Genomic DNA, 22143 nt, shown 5'->3' on the forward strand with positions numbered 1-22143 from the left:
AGAAAATGGATCTCTGCAATTTACAGATACAACTGGAATCCAGAGACTAAAATGTGGATTTGCTTTTCATCACACCTTAAAGAGACAGTTCACCCCACAATCAAAAATGCATATATTTCTTCGGTCTATAGTGCTATTTATCCATCGAGATAGTTTTGGTGTGAGATGCAGAGTTTTGCAGACATCGCCTGTAGAGACGTCTACATCCTCTCCGATATAAAGGAACTAGATGGCATTCAGCTTTTGATGCTTTGAACACCACAAACCGAGTGCTATTTCGTTCCATTACATCGGAGAGAAGGCCGACATTGCTACAGCCAGTATCTCCAAAACTCTGCAACTCACATCAAAACTATCTACATGGATACACAACACAGTAGGTAAGAAGGAAAAATATGAACTTTTGACTTTGGGGTGAACTTTCCCTTTAAGTTATTTACTGTATTGACTTGTTACGTTTGAATTAAATAGTTAGCATCTTTCATTTATATTCAGTGCAACAATTACACAAACTCCGTGCGGCTGCATGTCATGAAATAAATATATTTGACCAGACCTGCCTACATACAGTACAAAGCATGGTAGGACGATAGTGTCCACCTACAGCACCCTCAAAAAAGTTTCCTGTCTGTAATATGACTGAGATTTCCTGTGTGACCCCACTACAAACTCCGGTGGCCAAGTAGCTCAGCTGGTAGAGCATTTGCGCCACTGAGGCTGTGAGTCCTCTGCAGTGGCCATGAGTTTGATTCCTGCCCATGGTCCTTTGCTTCATATCACCCCCCACACACACACACACACTCTATCTCCCCCTTTCCTGTCCTTACTTCAGCTGTCCTATCGAAAATAAAGGCATAAAACATTATAAACATATATATAAAAACATGTTTAGTATCAGTGTGTAGTGTTAAACTGGGACACAGCTTCTGTCTTGTAGCTCTTTCCTGCCAAACCTTCCTCTTGGCAGCCATTTTGACTTTACAAGAGATGAAACTAATGCATCACAATAATGACTGCATTCCATTTAAAGTGTTTCAGTGTCAGGACCCTGGTGTTTTGTGCATTGGCTCACTGTAAAAGCACACCTAAATGTAACAGAGCCACCATTAATGTTATTAGTTACACCTACTCCATCTGCCATCAAAATCTCTCTTCATCTCTAAACCTCCTTCATTCCTGGTTCCCCCACCTCCCCACACCCCCGGCTTTCGTCATCGTCTCCTCCCTTACATAGTTCGCTAAAATGATAAATAGGTCACATACGTGCAAGAGAGGAAGAGGTGTGTGTGTTCGCTGGCTGTCAAAGTGTGTTTGGGTCTGTTACTACAGCAAAAGCGAGTGGAAGCAGCTACAGTACGTGCCTGGTGATGAAGAGCAGAGCAGCTAAACCACTTCTCTGCCAGTAAACATCCGCACTTCCGTCTGTCTGCCGCTCCATCCGCCACTGAACCCAGAGAGGTAAGAATTTAGAGCAGTGTTTGAATTACGGGGGAGCTTGAAAGACCTGGGCTCCTCTAAAAGCAACAAAAAGTCTGGGGGCGTCACAAAAAAAGATTAATAATTAACCATCACATTATAGGACCTCTAAAACCTGCTGAATGCAGAAGAGGTTTCTGTGAGACGGGTGCATCGCAGAGCATTAAAGTTGGATAAAACTCCCACAAACTGTCACTCTTATTGCCGGCTTATTTCATTTTTAATACATTTCAGTCAAAATGATTCGGCTTAGCAGTAAGCAGGATGGTGTGCACACAGTTTTCACTTCTATTTGAAGCACTTTTAGTCCTGCAATGGATGATATGACATATAATATGAAAATACATTTATTAAAATAAATCTCCAATGTCCCTAAGGTGCACTAGTTTTAAATGTGTCTGTGGCTCTTTGAACTGGTCTTTATCTTCCATCAACAACATAATTGATGAAGACATGGTGGTAGGGTGTGTTTATGTATTATGACTGTAGGCTACTTTCATATTGTATTGTTTTTGTGGACTTATCTAAAGTAAACTCATCTTATCTGTAATCTCATGTTGTGGCTTAAGGGAATTGGCCACAACAACACGGCAGTTGTAGACAAGAACCCGCAACTGAGAATGTGTGTTCAGAATAAGTGGCTACAAGTAAGTTTTGTTATCTGCTGTCACAAAAACCACTAAGTCTACCAGATATAACACTTTTAATACCTTAATAACAAGCGTTGTGATTGGAGGAGAGTGCAAACTAGTTAGCAAGTGGGCAGAAAAGTCAGAAAGTCATCTCGAAGGAGAAACAATAACCCTCCCAGGGGAGCCACAAACACTGACAATTCCAGGATCAATATATCTTGACACGTGAGCAGCTACAGGTCCAACGTATTCAGCGTTTTCTCTGCAGTGAAATACTATGGAACAGTTCCAAGAAGGGATACAATGGGGCGGTTTGTAAGCCCATCTGATAATACGCCTGTGTAAGTACATCAGACAAAAAAGGTCAGTAAAGGTTGATATAAGGAGTTCACATAGATTGAATAAAAGAAGTGGACATATCCTCTGTGACGTCTCCTGCTGATTTGTGGACTACTCTGGACTTAAATTTGCCATTGTTGTTTTTTTTTGGAGACAGAAGTGACCATATTTGGACGAGAGGATGGATATGTGGAGGAGCGAGGGGTCTATGGTTAAAAAAGGGTATGAGTCCAGTGGGTCAAAATACGGTTAGCACAGGAAATGCTAAGTTATCAGCTAATGCTAGCAATGGCTGGCTAGTTGGGTTTTGTTAATTTTGGCTGGTGAAGAAGAGGCATAAAACAAAATGTAACTCCCTGAGAAAATGAACAGCTGACTCCTTAAGAGTGTCTTTTAGTACAAGCGAGTGCTGAACAAGACATTTTTAGGGAATCAAAATGTTACAATTAACTTTCATGAACTGAAAACACACTGTGGAAGGGTCGCAGCTCTAGGACGAAAACAGGCCACACTACAAAACAAGTTTGCAGCATTTAAACGTACACACTGCCAGGCATTTTATCTTCTATATTACTCTAAGTGAAGATCATGCTGTATTTAAGAAGACGTGAAACTCGTGATTGAGACCATAAACTCATCGGAAACTGAGTTAATAAATCAAGTGAGAAATCAGACCGTTTTCTCATCGGAAAAAATGCAGGTTTAAAGCACTTTTGCATTGGCTTCACTTTTCAGACCCACAGACATCCACTTCTTATATGTACAGTCTATGGGGGTTCACCCACAAATCCAGCTTTCATCCATGTCTACCTTGATACTGAACATCAGTGAGATGTGACTGACCTTTATACTCAGGAGTAAACTCCTTCATTTCTGGAGGCAGAGACTCGTAGAAGCGCTGCTCTCTGCTGATCAGAGGTTTGCACACTGTGTGGTCATCGTAACGCATCATACTGGTGTGACCCCCCACCTGCAAACACAGACACACACATGAAAACAGACTACTATCTACTGAAACACAACCACGATGTCTGAAGGTGGGATCAGACTACAGGAGTTTTAAAATCTTAACTGATTTTTAAATTGGGCTGCATCATACAAAGGAGAAACTTCACAGATTCTTTTCTCTAATCTTAGACATGCATGCTACAAGATTTGAAAATAATGGCCCATCACACACTAGAGGATAATATTATGGTTGTCATGCCAGAGTGAAAATGATGATCAACACAGGTGTCTATTCTTCAGCACAAGCTGGAGGTGAACTTCAATTGTTGGTTTCAATATCTGGTAAACATTCTGGCCTCAAGGGCTGGAGTTTACTGTTGATCAGCTGCTCAGCTGCTTCTGTCTCCTTGTAGACTGTCTCTCTCAATGGTTTTTGATGTCCTGCTCTGAACGTACTGATGTTACCATCTAGATTTTAAGCTTTATTTACAAAATAATGATTAAAAAAAACTCCTGTAGTCTCAGTCCAGGTAAAGTTTGGTTTTGTTTGCAAGGAAGAATGTTTTCTTTTTTTGTCCGATAAAAATAAAAAGATTTACATCAACAATGAGCTCTACATCTACTCTACGTTAAATTTTTCCACACCATTCCTACCCTACCTGGTGTATGAAGGGCTCCAGTGGAACGCCTCCTGCTCGTGGTCGAAGTGCAGCCCCTCCCCCTGTCCCCGCCCCCTGTAGCTTGCTGTCCATGTTGTTGGTGTGAGGGAGGCACATGGCTCCTGGCGGACGCACCGCGCCTCCTCCTGCAGAGGAGAGAAGGATTTATCAGAGGGGTGACACAAACAACTAAACCGTGTTGTCTGTATTTCACAGTAAAAAGAGTATACTGTGTTAAATCAGCTTCTTTGATAGTCTGTCAGCTTGGGGAAACCCCTCCACCCAAACTCTGATAATGAAATATGAAGCACTTCTTTACCAGCGCTATGCTTATATCCTGGTGCACAGATTTGCTCTTGGCAACAGCTCGTATATGGCTGGGTTTCATTTAAAATGTTTCAAAGCTGGTGCTGATTTGGTAAGAATCTTTGTAATGATACTGAAAATCAATTTCCTTTTTTTTTTTTAAAAAAAGAACTACTTTTTTGGGCTATTTTATGCCTGTATTTTTTGGATAAAGTAAAAGTAAAAGTAAAAGTAAAAAGTAAAAGTTAGGACAGGAAGTGGGGGGAGAGAGTGTCAGGGGATTACATCCAACAAAGGGACACAAGCTGAAATCAAACCCAGAGCCGCTGCACAGGACTCAGCCTCAGTACATGGGGCAAACATTCTCCCAACTGAGCTACTGGTGTGCCCTCCAAATGATTAATTTAAGAAAGTTTTTCTATGAAAGGTGTGTTTTCATTTTCTATAACAAACCACAGTTTTAAAATGGTAAGTGGTATATAAACATAAGCAGCGACACAGTCTGATAAGAAGATGAAAGAAAACACAAGTACAAATCTGATCAGACGTTTGATATCAGCTTTCTGTCCTCAGTTATCAGGTAAAGTCAGTACTTGTTAAGAAATGTTCAGTTTAAGACGTAATAAGAAGAAACTAAGCTAATAAGAAACACACAAAATCAACATAAACAACATCTTTCCCCAAACTAATCCTGTCCTCTGTTGCATATTTAATCTATGAAGAAGAGACATTGAAGGTACTTTCAGACAGCAAGTTGGTTCTGCTGCATTTGCCGTCCATGTTGTGTATTTTATTTTATATTATTTTCTTTTGCAGATCAAATACAGTTAAGTTCAGTCATGTACCATTTTTTCCAGATATGATCTTATAAAGATCCAGGGTCCTAAAGTTGCCCCTTCCATTGATAATCAATCCATCAAGTCTTTTAACCAATTATCTATAGTAAAGCAATTTGGTTTGAGTGATTTCCAATACATCATGATAATACGTTTATAACTGACATAAAAGCCTGTGCAATAATGCGGTACGTAAACATTGAAAATGTGTATTTTCGATCCTTGTGCCCAACAGGCAGACTAATGGACACTGAGGTATTTTCATGTTCTGAATAGAAGACAAACTTAATATTACATTATCACAAAAATGTCTTATTGTGGTTTTACTTATTAGTCAAAGGAAATGATGTAAAAACTTCCTCTCTTGTGTTTGAGTGACTTCATGTTCACAAGTTTGCTTGAAAAAAAGGAAGTAAGTTCTTGCCTTGGGCATGGGCTCTGGTGTGCAGTGACGGGGAGGGGGGGGCACAGGGCACCACGGGCTGCTGGGAGCGCACGCCGGCCCCGGGGGGAGGCGGCGCCAGACCGAAAAACCACCTCGCAAAGCCTCCAATTAGAGTGCTCCAATCCACCGCCGGCAGCACGGAGACCCGATGATGACAGGGGGTGGGGGGGCCGAGTTGGGTGGCGGGCAGGAGAAGCAGGGTGTCAGTTAGGCAGGGTCACCGCTTCCTGTAGAGAGAGGAAATGACAACATGTTAAGTGTAAATGTTTGATGTGTGTTTAGATGTGCGTCAATCGAATTTCGAGCCGCTTAAAATTAAGTCAGGCCTCTGCAAAAACAAAACTACGAGCTGGAAAAAATGAATAAATGACCACAGAAGACCTTTGGTGTTGGATTTATCATTATGGATTTTTTTGCTATGTCTCTAAAAAGATGCTGCAGTTCAGGGCTTGTTGCTGTGTTTATAACAGATGAAGAAGTAAAGTGTGCTGTTCTGTTTCACCAAAAGGTCTTCGTCAACCAAATTTTCTTCGCTCTCGTCTCCTTCCTCAGTCATTGTGCTAACTAACCTCGCAGTCGCCACCAAATTGACCAGTTAATCTGAGGGTCGCTAATGTCTGGCTGGGGCTTCATCTGATTGGCCAAATGGTATGAATGCCATGTATCCAGGGTTCCATCTGATAGGATACAGCGCAACTTTATCGTCAATATTTACTATAATTCATTTTGCGTCTGTGGGCAGCTCGGTTACAACGATTACACACAGATTAAACATTTAAACAGCACACAAACAGTACACAAAACACAACATCAGTCAGCCCGTTTAGTGTGAATGCATGGAGCGTGTAAATGAAATTATTTTTTTTTATTATTCATTGCATTTCAGGCAGTCTGATGAAAATTCTTTTCGTTTTTTCTCAGCAGCTGTGACTCAAACTGCTGGAGTTTGCTGGGAGAGACATTAAGCCTGGGAGAGACTGACTGAGAAGACAAATTTTGGGTTATATCACTGTGACAGATTATGTTTAATTATGTTATCAGCACATTCTCATTTACAATAGTTCTGATCTAAGTGTCTGAACCAGGCGGCTTATAAAAATAAAACAGTTTTCTGGGCAAGTCACCACGGTTGACATCAAATGTTTCAGCACACCGGACTCAACCACACTCTCTCTCTCTCTCTCACTCTCACTCTCACTCTCACTCTCACTCTCACTCTCTCTCACACACACACACACACACATACACACACACACACACACACACACACACACACACACACACACACACACACACACACACACACAATTTGCAATTTTATTTTTTTAAAGAAAATGTTTAAAGATGCAGTTTGTGATTTTTTGTAGTGCCCGTAACTGTCCTCCCAGCTCTCTGAAGATGTTTTGAAACTGTTTTGATATTTAAAACATCATCGGTAATCTGAGAGGATATTTTGTGATTTAGGATTTATTCTTCAATAAGAACTCAGCACACACTTTCACAAACACATCAAAGCCTGTCTGTTGCTGAGTAACATCTAAAATAAAAAAACACAATTGCAACTGATTAGCATTTGAAACAATGACACCGGAGATGATAACAATAGAGTACAACACCAGATTTTGTTCTGCAATTACCACATCAAACAGCTACAGACACCACACAAATGTAATAGAGCTTGTTTCTAAAACCATGTGAATTTATTTCAGAAAACATGTACATTTCTACTTGAGACTAAACATTGATATTACACAAGAGATGACGCTGTAGTGTTTAAAAATATAGAAATTAGTTGACCAAATGTCCCTGAAAAAATTGTATGATCTGCTTTTGTGTCAGTTTTATAATTAACTTTGTATTGTATTGTTGTCATGAGGAAGCAGCATGAGAAGCACACACTTCAATTCACCCATCAGCGTAAATTCAATTTACAATGATGGGTGTCCTGAGGGCTTAGAGACTCTCAGATCGCTATGACAAAAAGTATGTAGACAAACAATCCAGATACTTCAGCTTGCTTTGTCTGGATTTGTTTTATTCTTGGTTTAGTCTAGGCCTGGGCGATATAGCTGCAAAATATATCATTAATTAAGTTTTATATCTGTCAAAATTTAAATTATTGATCATGTAGGTTGTGACATGTTGTGTAATCTAAGGGTGCAACTGAAAATTATTTTCATGGTTGATTAATCAATTGATTATTTTCTCGAGTATTCAATTAACAGCTGTTTGTTTTAAAATGTCAGACAATGGTGAAAAATATATATTGGTGTTTTCCAAAGTCCAAGATGATGTCCTCAAATGTCTTGTTTTGTCCACAAACCAAAGATATTCAGTTTACTGTCAGAGAGGAATGAAGATGGCATAAAATATTCCCATTTAAGAAGCTTAAAACCAATTAATTGATTATCAAAACAGGTGGCAAATATTTAAATAATCAATTAATAATCAATTAATCTTTCCAGCTCTTGTGTAATCCACAGGGTGGAAGCTGCTAAGGTGACAAAATCAGTAAAAATCACAACATTTTTGACCAAATAATGAGATATTGTGACAATATTGCAGGGATAATGTTCACAAAATATTATGGTGCTTTCACACAATATTAACCGAATGAGATTTTTTTTGATAAATAATCATCAGAAATGTGGATACAATGACTAAGTGGGTAAAGGCAAATAGCAGAACAGCCAACAACACTTACGCCACATCACAATATAACAATATCCCAAATCTATCACAATATGACAATATGATATAATGATTTATTGCCCAGCTCTAGTTTAGTCCCCTTAGTTCACCTGAAGATTCATCTTAACGTTCTAGCATACAATGATATTTTAGAAAATGATGTCCTTTCAACTTTTTGTCAACAGTTTGTTCAATGTGCTTCAATATGATAACCTTTCCCCTTTGCACAAAGCCAGGTCCATTAAGAAATGGTTTTCCCAGTTTGGAGTGGAAGACCTGACCTCAATCCTATCGAACACCTTTGGGAAATATGGATGAAGTACACTGACCGCGAGCCAGATCTGATCAGCTGACGTCAGTGTTAGACCTCACTACTGCTCTCGTGGCTGAATCGGACAAAATGCCTGCAGTCAGGATCCAGCATCTTACGGAAACCCTCCCCTGAAGAGTGGAGGCTGATATATGAGCAGATTAATGCCCGTGGTTTTGGCATCATGTTAAAAATAAGGGTGAAAGGCTCAGGTGTCCACATACTATCCCATTCCCATCATGCCCCAAAATGACTCATCGTTTTCATGTTTGCCTGAAGAAATGAAAAGAAAGGATGAAGAAGAAGAATGGAAGAAATGAGGGAACAGAGAAGGAGGACTGGACGAGAAAAGCAGGCCCATTAATGATGTCAGAGTCTGCTGGTGGGTGTGTGGGCGTGTGTGTGTGTGTGTGTGTGTGAGGGCATCATCTGGACAATATCTCGGCTGCAGTGAGTCATGACACTTGCTGATGATATCACAATGTGGACTCAACATAATGGAGTGAACACCAAACACAGCTTCCATACGCAACACTTCAGACATGCTGGGACATTTTTCAAACACAAAGACTCGTCTTTCACAGGGGGACAGCCACTCTGCTCATCTTTGAAATAAATTAAAGTACAGTTATTTTAAGTACAGTAAAAACAGGCCTTTGTTTTGAATTCTGCTCAGATGAGAAACACAGGCTACATCAAATTTATGTGATCATTAACATTATAATCCTTAAAATTTCAGCCCTGGTTGGTGCTGCCTGTGTTTACTCTTGGTAACAGCACATGTGATTTAATAATACGAGGTAATGACGTTTGGTAAAAGGGAGAAGCTCGAATTCAGAAGGTGATCAGTTGTATTATTTTGGTTAATAAAGAAAATAGGAGTGAGAATGTTTAATTTATTGACACATCTTCTAGCTGAGACTCAGGATGATGGAAGGAGGTGGGAAGGGCAAACGAATATACCAACCAATCAACCAATCACCAGCTGATGGGCTGACAGTGGTCGGTAGGAAAAGTTAAACATATCACCCAACCCTAATGAGAGCTAATAAAACAAAGCCATTGTATTCAAATTATGTGTTATTCTTTATTTATCTAACCTAGTTTAAAAGTTTGTGATTAAAGGCTTGGGTGGGCCGCAGAAGATTTTCAGACTTCAAATTGGTCTGTGGCTTTCATAGGTTTGGGAATAGCTGATAGGAGAAAGTCCAATTGATCAATACAAACCTAAAACTAAATTCATTTTAATGTGTAACTCGTGATTATCAAACTAACTTTTGATCTGCAGCGCAGCAATGCTTTTTTTCTCACACCTGATTGCAACTGACAGTTTTAAAAACCCTAAAAGTTGTTTTTTTTTTCTTGACAGAGCAACTTCTGCTCGGATTAATTACCTAGAAGCAAACAGACAATGTCACTGACCAATCAATGACCTGAGCCGAATCAGACAGATCCTGAAGCATCTCATCTGGTTATCAATGGAGTTACTACATGACCTTTACACAATCTCCTCATTTATTAAATATATGGCCTTTGATGGGATGGTGTGCCTCTGACTGTTTTCCCTGAAGGTTAATAAGCCTAATACATTTCTTCAAGTATGGGCAGAGACGCAGTTTATTTCAGGCAGGAAGCTATAAAACGCTGTACAAAATCCTGACACGCATATCAACAACTGAAGGAGGCAACCACACCTTCCCTAGAAAGAAAACAGTTCCCGCATGATACTGCTCACAACAAAGTCTGTGTGTTTTTTTTTTGATGCTTTGGGCACCACAAGGTGAGAGCCATGTAGTTCCATTATCTTCAAGAGAAGCCAAACATCTCTATGACTGATATCTCCAAAACTCTTGAGTTTTGGGTGAGCCGTCCCTTTAACAGACCTGTGTTGCTGTGACACAACAACAGAAACAACGTGAGTGAGAAAATGAGCGCAGTAGGTGAGGAAATTGTTAATAAAAAAAAGACAGGTCAGCTCAGTATTCAAAGTGAGGTGGTTATTTAAAATAAAATGGTCAAATTAAACCTTTTTTCTCAAGGTCGTTATAATATCCACTTGGGTCATTTTTCATCTATATCACCCAGCCCTATTCCAGCCATGACATGCAATGTAAACATGAAAACTACCACATAGAGAGGTAATTATATCATGCAAATACTCTATACTGAAAAGCTACAATCTACAAAAAAGCAGGTGAATTGCACCACAGAGCCAAGGCATGTTATTTTGTGACAGGACAAAAACAAGACCTTGTTTTTAAACCACCATGATAAAATCTTGTTCATAAACAAGTTAAAGCACTATTTATTGTCCAGTATCAATTTAATCTGTTTGGCAATTGCAGAGACTTTTATTGTGACTTTATTGCTGAGGGTAATAACTGACTCCTTGGTTGATATAGAACCTCAATTCTCCTTTTAATTTGGATATTTTTTGACATTTTTCTGTTCTATGAGTGAGCTGCTTAAAAGAGGAGCTGCACGCACCCGACATTTACTGAAAACCTTGAAAACCTCAAACTTCCAACATGTCATCAAGGTAAGAAATGCCTCTAACTAGACTGTTCCTATTGTACAAAAACACACTCACACTGGACCCACATCACAGGCTCCGTTCACGACTGCTCACAGCACAGTGCACGTATTTAGCCACGATGGAAATTCAGCATCCAACTGTCTCAGCTCAAGTCACGATCCAAGCTTGACCAAGCATGAGCCCCAGATGCAGGCTGAAGCTCGCTCACACACACACACACACACACACACACACACACACACACACACACACACACACACACACACACACACACACACACACACAGTAAACAGTGTTTCCCATGAGCAATGACTTCTAAAGTTAGCAGCAAACAGTAAACATCAGGTCACATCTGTTCTGTTCTTGGATCAGTGAAATCACCCTGATCCAAGACTTCTAACATTCCACTGAACTCCACAACAACACAGACAAAAACACTGTCTATACAACACTTCTTTACAATATGGACACGCACACTGTCTTTGGGAGGTCTGTGGTCCAGCTCAATACTCACATATTCAGAATGCGAAGAGATTTTTAATTAATACTAACTTTCAGTTTTAAATCGTTGACATTTCATTGCTAAAAATGATGCACTCCTAATTTTGACCTCAAAATCTCCCACGGCATGCAAAATGAAAATTAATTTTATTTTAGTGAATTTTAATCACTGCTGCTGTATTATAAAAAGCTTTCAAACAATAAGCCATAGTCATCATAACTATCCACAGGCCACAATTGGACTGTCCACTTGTCAAAGATGTATTCCTGAAATCACTGACACATTTCAACTGTAACCAAAAAGAAATAATTTTAACCACGCTGGCATGAATGGCTCCAGGGACAGCACTTTGGTCTGTCAGTCGGTCCATCACATTGGTCCAGACTGAAATATCTCAATAACTATGGAATGGATTACAGCAAAATTTAGTACACACATTCATGATGCCCAGGGTGACTCTGATACCCTAACCTTTTATCTAGCAGACCGTTTCTCAAACTTAAGAGCTGAAGTCTTGGCAATATATCAATAGCAAATCAGCTGTCTTAGATTTTTGGATATCCTTATATCATGGTATGACATAAGTGTTGCCTTTTCATGGGGAAATATCAGACTGTTCTAGCTTCTCTATTATTTACCTTCACCCACTCAGTCATTATATCCACATTACTGATGCTTATTTATCAAAAATCTCATTGTGTTGATATTTTGCGAAAGCAGCAATGTCCATATCACACAGCCCTTACTACTTTATTTAATGTTGTGTAGTTTAATCTACAGCAATTCTATAAGATCATCATATGTTGGTTTAGATAAAACGTGTATATTAAGATATTATTCATAACAAATATTATCCTGCCCTATCAGGATCGGGACCCAAAATGGGTCAGGGACCTGTCTATTTAAAACAGAACAAGAGAGGACTGCACACATACTCATAAAACAGGAGTGACGTCCAGTAACTATTATTTATTTTTTGCTTCACTGGTCTGTTCAGCTCAGATATTATGTGCAGGTCTGTTTACCCCCCTCCACTTCTTTCTTCTTGCAAACCTGGACCTGACAACATGTTGGCTGAGGTGCGTGCACAATGTTGAAGTCAAAATACTTGTAAATATTGGCTTCCCCCAAGCAATTTAAGATAAGAGGAGAGACCTCAGTGTGATTTATGAAGAGAGATTCTCAGTCATAAGAGCTTAAAAATGAACAAAGTGGACAGACATCTCCCTTGAAGCATTCTCAGCAACACGCTGCACTAAGAAGGTGAACACAGTGAACATTATATTTATTAAACACCAACATGTTATCATTTAACTTAAAGCACCACTGTTCACAAGCACAGCCTCACAAAACCATGAGCATAACTTTAGACTCTTAGTCCTGTTCATTTTTGTATTTTCCACCACTGGCATACATTTTAAGTGTATGGCAGTTGTGAGCAACGTTGTTAAGTAAAAACAATGTTTGCAAACTCATTCACTGCATTGGAGGTGTTTGTATTCTGAGGACTGAACATGTTTTTGCACTTGAACAGAATTTTAAGGTCAAAATTTGGGATGCATTTTCAGCAGTTTTGAACACTCTTGTGGAAACAACTGTAAAATGCTGTAAAGAGAAAAATACCACAGTATAGACAGTCCAGCAAAAGATGACCCTAACTGTATATTGTCATACTGCACAATCCTACGAAAGGGTAAGCTGATGAAAGAAAACACAGACTGATTCAACAATAATGAAAAAAATTACAGATTCTCTGTGTCTGGTCACACAGAGGCAGGTATTTGGGGTATTCAGTGAACAGCTGGTGTGTGCCAACCCCTCTGTACGGTGGTCTTGTCTCTGTATGGTGAATCTATATGTGTCTCCAGTGAATTCCTGGCACACAGACAACAGGTGTGTGTTTCTATCAGGCAGCGTCCTGTATGCGGTGGATGCAGAGGGCTGGGAATAGGCTGGTAGAGGTCAAAGTCAAGGACGACTTGCCTCCCCCCCCGTATGCACACTATGCTCTTCCTCCTCCTCCTCCTGTTTCCTTCATCCCTCTCCCAAATCCCCTCACCTCCCATCCCCTCTTTCAATCCTTCTGTCTCCTTGGCCTGAGTGATACTGAAGAATCATGCTGCCAGTACTGAGATATATTGATATTGTGTTATTATATGTATGATTGGCGATTGGTGATTTCATAAGGATATTCACACACAGGGAGAACGTTACTAGTGTGGATCAGAAATGTGTCATTGTCACATTTTCATGCTACAATTATTCTGGGCAAAAAATATGGAGGAAAAGGAATTGGAAATAATATTGAACTGGTCCCCGTCTGTGCAGAGTTGGCTGCCGTCCACAAAGATGTTGTCTGACAAAGACCAGACATCTCCGTCACACTCTCCCCCTCCGCCACCTCCTGCCAGTGTGCGAGCACCGTCTGTCAGACTGAAACCGTAGGAGGCAGCGCAGTAGTGCACAGTCCAAATAAACAAACAGACAAACAACACCAATCTCTAATCGCCCCCCTGTGTCCTGCCAGGTGTGTTGAACGACCTGAGCAGCCAGCCAATCAGCTTAGAGGATCTGTGTGAGCATAGCTTACATCATCAGCCATCAGTGGGACAAAGCTGTGGGCTCACTACAGCTCTGTGAGACCGTCAGACTGATTAAGCTGCTATTTCTGACTGAAGGACCTTGTGTGTGTGTGTGAGAGGGAATCCTCCTGTCCTTCAGTAAGTCAGTGATAGAGCCAATTAAGGACTTCCAGGAATATCTAAGAGAAGAAGTGCGTAGTTTGGCAGTGAGATGCATCTGTGTTGAATTTCAGGTGTTACTGAGGATATGTCGCACATTTATCATGTCTGAGAGGCATCATCTAGTTTAAAGAGTAGTTTAAAGAAAAAGAGAAGCCATTACTAAATTGCATGTCAGAAGACTTCTGTATCACAAAAACTAAAAAAAAAATGAAGTTATTAGAACTTTTAAATTACTGATGTTTTAGCAGACAGCGTTTAACTGCTGTTTCCTTCCACACAACACTCCTTCTGGCAGGAAGATGGAGGCATAACAACAATTCTGACAACAATATATTTTGTGGGCTGATAGTAAAGGGGGAAAGAATGGGAGAGGACAGGCATCAAAAAGCCACAGGCAGGAATTGAACCCACAGCCACTGCAGAGGACTCACAGCCTCAGTATATGGGGCAAACGCTCTACCAACTGAGCTACCAGGCCACCTTGAAAACAATTCTTTAAGTAGTTTATTTAAACTACATCACAAAGAACTTGTATTTTTGTGTTACTTCTCTGCAATCAATACACTGGATGTGTCTTGAACAGCCATGCAGTAACAGTCTTACCATCAAATTTGTCTTTGTAAATACATTAATACTCAAAACTATGTGAAGTTATAAACATGAGCTGTCCTTTTGGTGTTCAGGATGTTAAAAAAAACTTTGACTGCTTTTAAATAACTAAGATAAAAATCACACCTGAACAATACATTTTGTAAGCTGAACACTTAAGAGGAAATTCCTTTAGAAATAAAAAGCATTTTTCTAGAAAACCTTAATTTATCTAGTTGTGAGAATGGTTATCTTTCACCCCCTTTTAAAAATGCACCCAAGATGCACTGAGGAGGGATTGTGATCTGGCCAAACCACCTCCAGAGGTGATCTGGGACACATAACCTTAAGTGTGAATGCATGTGTGTCTTCAATCCGTGGGCTGGTGATTTTGTTGCTAAATCTAGCAAATTTTCAGACCTTGTTAGCAACTTTATTTCTAAAAAGCCACTAGTGACATCACCAGGGTCTCCCTCGTCTGTTGTGCCATGTGTTGGCAGTCAGTGTGGCGTATGTGGCAGGAGGACGCCACTTGCTGCAGGAATGGGAGGGCAGTGAGCTTTTATGGTTATGCTGAAGGTCCCGCTCTAAAATTTCTAGTTTGGAACTTTTCAAATGCGAGTAAGCTTTTCTCACTTTTTCTCTCTAGATTAGGATCCTATAGCTTGTAAATGTGCAAATATTTTGTTTAATCTTCTCCCTCCCATTGTAGATTTTTAAAACTTGTTTACTTCAAATATGCAATGTCCTTGGGTGCCCTGGTGACTCAGTTGGTGGAGTGTACATCAGTCCTCCGCAGCGCCCATGGGTTTGGTTCTGGCCTGTGTCCCTCACTGCAACCAAATGCAACCACTAAGATTCATGCAAATGAATGTGTCATGACATCATCAACATGCACATGAGCGTATGACTTTTACTGAGTTATGGAGGTAGTGCTAGCTACTTTCATTGTAGAGTCGCTACTTGCTGTCACGACAGGCTAAACATCCCCTTTGTCATTTCAGAAAATTTGAAGTCAAAAGACACAGAAATCACACACACAATTCAGTACTTATATTTACCTAAATGTTGATAAAATACGTATTTGACACACCTGAAACACCCTATTTTCACTTTCTACTTGATCAAAATAAACACTGAAGGTGCTAATTGAAAACTAGTAAGTTAAGTTATTGATCTCATATGAACGAAAGATGAAAACGATGTAATGTGATCCACTACAGAGCGTCACTCTGTTGGATTTGTTGGAACAACAAAGCCACTTGTACGGCTGCATCATAAAAGATCTTCAGCCGAGTACAGACATCAGCTTGCAGAGAGAGCACTTCAACCACACAACAGTCAAGTTTAATTTTGGCCTGCCATCAACTTACCCAAAGAATTAGCATTAATTAGTGACAGCTGATATGACCTGTCGCCTGAGATGTTTGTCATTTTAACTGGTGAAAGTGACAGTCAGCGCTGGATGAAAATGAGAAGCTGCTCCCTGAGTGTCTTGTACACTGCTCTTTGATAATGATGATTAGTGTTGAAGCTTAGTGAATCTGTGCGTTCTGACAACATTAGTGTCTGAACTCAGAGTCACTCTGAGTTACAGCCGTGCCAAAATAAACTTTTCATTCACACACACTCTTGTTTTCACTCACATAAGACTGTGATGACTGGCCAGTAAAGACAAAATGTCAAACACGAGTCTTTGGAAAGATGTCTTGCAGAAAAAAGACAAATAACTGAAACAAAAAACTAAACTGTTTAGTCAATACAATATCCAAACTAATGAGAAATGGCCGGCACGAGTTCACAAACTCTGATGTAATGTCTTCAAACTCATTTACAGATGATCAAATTACTTACTTAAATTAAATTAATCAATGACTATTAATCGGCTAACTGTTTCCGCACTACTCTGATAGATTGTACAAGATGGCTCTCACCTTTTAAACACTTCTTTCAGAGAGTTGACCAAATGTGCTTATAGACCTAAACTGATCAATTGGCTGGCTTTAATAACTAGCTTTATAACGGTCATGTCGTGCCATTTCTGGACATTATTTTGTTCAAGTCTCGAGTTTCTTGGTGGTATTGCTCTATATCTAAAACCCTAGCACTGAGCTGTTCCAGTCTGACAAAATCAGTATTCAAGATTGCCCACATCCCAGAATCCAACACTCAGGAGCAACGGCCAAGTCCTCATCATCAACATCATCATCAACATCATCAAGTCTGAACTCAGCAGCTTGTGTGTGTTTTCTTGCTGAGTAGTTGCACTAGTGAAGCGTAGCAGAACCAGGCTAAATGATGCTAAATAAGGGCTGAAGGTAGTCACTGCTGACACACATGCACACACCAGTTTCCTAGGACACTCAAAAATATCAAGAAGAGAAGAAGAGAAAAAATAGAGACCTGGGTTCAAGTGCAATAGATGATCAATTAGGCAATACAACTGTGACGTAATCGATGCCAGTGCCAGTTGTGTTTCTACTTGTTCTGGACAAACAGGAAAACAACAGGGGGTGGTCAGGGAAACGAGGAAGAAATGAAGGAAGGACAGAATGTAGTGAAAGGAAAGTAAGAGGTCGAGAAGGAAATCGGGTAAGGAGGGAGTAATTAGGGTAAGGAGATAAATAAGCGACAGGAAGCAGGGGAAGAAAGGGAGTGAAGGAAAGACAACCATGAGGGGAAGAGGTAATAATAGAAAGAAAGGGATAGTGAAGTAAAAGGATGACTTATGAAGAAAACGAAAAGCTATTGAAGGACAGAGGAAGCAATTAAAGAAAGTATGAGGTGACGATAAAGATGAGGAGGCAGGAGAGGAACGAAGGAAGCAGTGGAGGAAAAGAGATCGAAGTCTTTCTCTGTATCATGTAGCCCTGTGGGAGAGAAACCCCAAACACATCTGTCAGTCTCAAACATCACAAACTACGACTGAGAAAAACACAGAAACACATACACAGCTGCTGCCCGATGTCCCCTGACAGAACTCAACAGCTGCTGAGTGAGACACACACACACACACACACACACACACACACACACACACACACACACACACACACACACACAAAGACCAAGGAGAACAATCCGTCCTATCAGCAATGGTCTGAATGAGACGACAGCTCAGGTCAGACAAAACAACCACCAAGACCACACATGTCTGTCATCTGGGCTCCTTTCTAGCCACATAACTAAAGACTGTGGCGTTACCGCAGCAACCAAAACTCCCCACATGTCATTCAGCTGATGAGACTTTCATGTCACACTTAAGTTTGAAGTTTTAGGTCAAAACCATGAAAGTGGGGCAGTACTGCAATGATCAACCGATTAATTTTCAACTATTAAAGGAGCAACATGTAACAATCATGGGCCCAAGCTCACTGCTCTAAAAATACACACTCTGGAGTTGGCGTTCAGTGGCTGACTGTCTCACTGCCTGCCAGAGTCTACTCACATACTGCTCAATTCAACCGTAATGAACATCTAGTCCTTCCAAAGATTATTAATGATTTGTAACGACTCATAAACATAAACAGACACTAACTCATTCGGAGAACATTTGGCATTAATTTCAAGTCTAATTAAACTGCAAAAGGACTACCGTACACTGTTTCACTTGCAATATAACACTAGACCCTCATCAGGCACTTCACCGGTAAATGTTATATTGCAAGTTGGATAGTGTGTGGGAGTCCTTTTGCAACTTCTTGGTCAACTCAGCACTCTCACACTCGACTGCCTCATCTAACAGATGTGCAAGGTGTTCCTTTGTTCTAAGTCTAGCTGAGCTTAAACAGGCAAACAATAACACAAGTTACTGGCTGGAACAGAAATGTAAAGGGAAAACACTAAGACTGTAGCGTTGTTGTCAGAGTAGCGAGTATTTCAACTTAGCATGTTTCCTTGATCTCTGATGAAACATGATCATTTTATGATTAACTGCAGTAAATATATCAGTGGTTCCTCCTTCACAAATTCCTGACATCACTTGGACCAAATAACTAATCCAGTGTTTCCCAATCCTGGTCCTCAGGGCCCACTGTCCTGCATGTTTTAGATGTTTCTCTGCTCCAACACACCTGATTCACATGATCAGCTCGTCATCAAGCCTCTGCAGAAGCCTGATAACAACCTGATCATTTGAAGAGAAAATAATGGACAGATTAATCAACCATGAAAATAATCGGTAGTCATAAATTGGTATTGTGTTTCTAATGTTTGTAAGTGAGGTTGGAAAAACATTAACACCACTACAAACCATAACCTCAATAATAAACATACAGTTAAATAAATACTCTCTGACAGTGTGAATCAAAACCGAACATTATTGTGTTTGTAGAGGTAAAATGTATGTCTGAGCTGTTGCATTAGATTTTACAGGTGTGCCTAACAGCAGACATGTTCAACATGCTAATAAGCTTGAGCAGCTGTGGAAAACTGATACGTACAAGGAGAAAAATTTCTCCCGATTCAAAGAAACTGCAGGAGGGTCTGTGTGACTGATGTGTGTGGCACTGTGGCTAATTTTCCACATGCAGATAAGCTTCCTCTTTTCAATTAAAAAGCTGATTACTGCCTGTCATTACTTCACTGTGGGAATACTCGTCATTTATGTGATACTGTCATCTCATCTGACTTCTTCAGTAAAGACTTTCTATTCATCAAGTCACCTCATGTTCAGGCTGAGGGTGGCACTGGTGGAATATGAGTACTAAACAATTCTAATCGATCTTTTATATGCAACAGGAAGTTGTTTTAATTACAGTAACTATCTACCATTTGTTAGAGGCCCTGTTTTATAGCCGGTATGGAGCACTGGTTGCATTACAATTCTGCATGAATGTCATCTTTTTTTGCCATGTTGGGATCCTGTGGGATTTATCATATTTGTGGGACCAAAAAGCCAGGTTTAAGCCCAAACTTAACCAGGTAACCCACCTGTCCTTCTTACTGGACAGCATTCAAAACAAGGGCACATACAGTCGGTCCTTGGTTCTTGCTTTAGTCTGAATGGAGCACTCTATGTTTTAAGTAGAAGCACTCCAGATGTTGGTTGGTTGCCTGGAAAAAGCTAAATTATCAAATTATAGACTAAAGTCTAAATTATACTTCAGCAAGACGACAGAACTTGTCACTCATAATTTCGTATTTATAGTTTGGCGTCAGTACCCGGTGAGCTTATACATTAGGAGCAGACGCAAAGCCTGGCTGAGGTTTGTTTACATTCTGAAAAGGAGAGTGCAGCACATGACAAAAAGTTGAGTGTTGAAAGGGATATTTATTCTCTAACTTTACTTTGCTGAGATGACAAAGGAACAGAAGCAGTCAAGGTACAACCCTTGAATAATGAATGGAGAATGAAGAGAAATTAAATGTACAGTGCAGTTTTGATTTCTGGTATATCACATCAATATAGACAATGGACAGCATTTACTGTCAGTCTGTCAAGGCATGGTAATCAAACAGTTTAAATGATAATTAGAAAGTGAAACATTAATTTTATCATAGTTTATCATGAAAAGATGGAAATAATTTGATGGTAATGGTAATCATTTCATCCATACTAATACACTGGATCACTGTTGGCACAAATATTGCTCTTAAATGGATCAGCTATCCAAAGCCAAACACTTTAAGTACTGTTTTTTACTACTATTGATACAAAAATGTCAGGGAAAATAATCAGGGATTAAGGTTACATGATATATACTACATTTCTATTGTTAGATATCACTGGCTTAGTGTTTACAACTCTGAAGTGTTCTACACAGATGGCTGACAGTCATCGATCACTGAGCCCTCTACCCTCTGTATTTTAGATAGTGTGTCCTCTCAGAGTTGCTGTAGAGTTGTTGCCTAAGTTGTATTTCTTACATTTGGGAGACAAATTAAAAAGAAGCTGTTGTTGCTGTTCATTACACAACGTCTCCATGTCATGTTTGGAACACAACTTAGTTCCGGACACGCTGTGCAGAGATGAAGACCTTTTTATTACCAGCAACAATATCATCTACTGCAATGTTTCACATCGTCATATGCTGATACAGCAGACATCACCCAACCCTAGTCCTTTACAATGTCAATATTTTCACTGATGCAAAACAAACACATACCGCAACATCAACCTTGGTTGATGCTTGACAGCATTCACCATGAATACTGTGGCGTTAATCAAACACGGTTATCAGGATAATCCGAATCTGAAACTGTATCATGTTTATCATGAAGCCAATGATCTTTTTCCATCCCTAGCACTCCTCGGGCCAGGCTGATGGACAATGCCATCATATGGTGCTGAGACTTAGAACCTTTATCACTGTCATTCGTGATGTTTCACTTTGGACACTGTCATATGTCAATTTGGTAAACATCACCCAATACCCTAATATAGAAGAAGATTTGAAATTGGAAAAAAAAAATGAGAAAAAGGGCAATGTGATGGTCTAACATTTCAAGCCATTATCCCACAAATATGGTAAGCAGACTTGTAACAAGGGTATCTTCTATGGCAGGACATTTAAAGATGAATACCTAACAATAAAATATCAAAGACGACTGTAATAGTAAATATAAGATGACAGACAATTCTAAAGTGTAAACTTCACAGGATTATAAATTAACAACAAACATACTTCAATAATTCTAAAAAAAAAAAAAAAAAAGCCTTATCAAATATTTATGCACTGCAAAAATTTGTATTTGCATTTATGCTAAGATAGCTCTATGTCCATAGAGTTATAATCAGCTGGGTTCTCCAATTCAGCTGTAGTTTCAGTAGTAACTGAAGCCTCCATTTTCTCACCAGATATGTTTTTCTTAGCGAACAAAACCCACATCTATTCACAGCTCTGATACCTGGTTATGATGGTGTCTGTAACTTTCCACAAAATAGAAAAAATACAGATACACAACAATCATCATGTCAACATCTCATGTCAAAACTGTCAAATTTGCAACATTTGTAGCTAAAGACACGTCAGACAAGTTTTTCCTCAAACAGAAACAAGGCGTGATAAGACTTACACACACAAACACCAGAGCTGTTTACATTGACACATGATGATGAACTCCAGTTAAATCCTCCTTTAAAACACTCAGACCAGACCTCTGTCATAGATTATTAGTTACTGTTCACCA

The 22143-nt window shown here is 39.7% G+C and overlaps 1 protein-coding gene across 1 annotated transcript in view; it reads right to left on the reverse strand.

Annotated features, from left to right (window-relative positions):
- Nucleotides 1–22143, reverse strand: part of ip6k1 (inositol hexakisphosphate kinase 1) — a 35313-nt gene that overhangs the window by 10221 nt on the left and 2949 nt on the right. The window contains exons 2-4 of the mRNA XM_084740110.1: nt 5621–5868; nt 4055–4200; nt 3291–3417 (exon numbers count right to left, since the gene is read on the reverse strand). Coding sequence (XP_084596236.1) covers nt 3291–3417; nt 4055–4171 — 244 coding nt within the window. The 5' untranslated portion in view covers nt 4172–4200; nt 5621–5868. The remainder of the gene's footprint in view (nt 1–3290; nt 3418–4054; nt 4201–5620; nt 5869–22143) is intronic.

The sequence above is a fragment of the Lutjanus erythropterus genome, chromosome 2 (assembly GCF_056507025.1).
Source record: "Lutjanus erythropterus isolate fLutEry1 chromosome 2, fLutEry1.hap2, whole genome shotgun sequence".
Classification (NCBI taxonomy): domain Eukaryota; kingdom Metazoa; phylum Chordata; class Actinopteri; order Lutjaniformes; family Lutjanidae; genus Lutjanus; species Lutjanus erythropterus.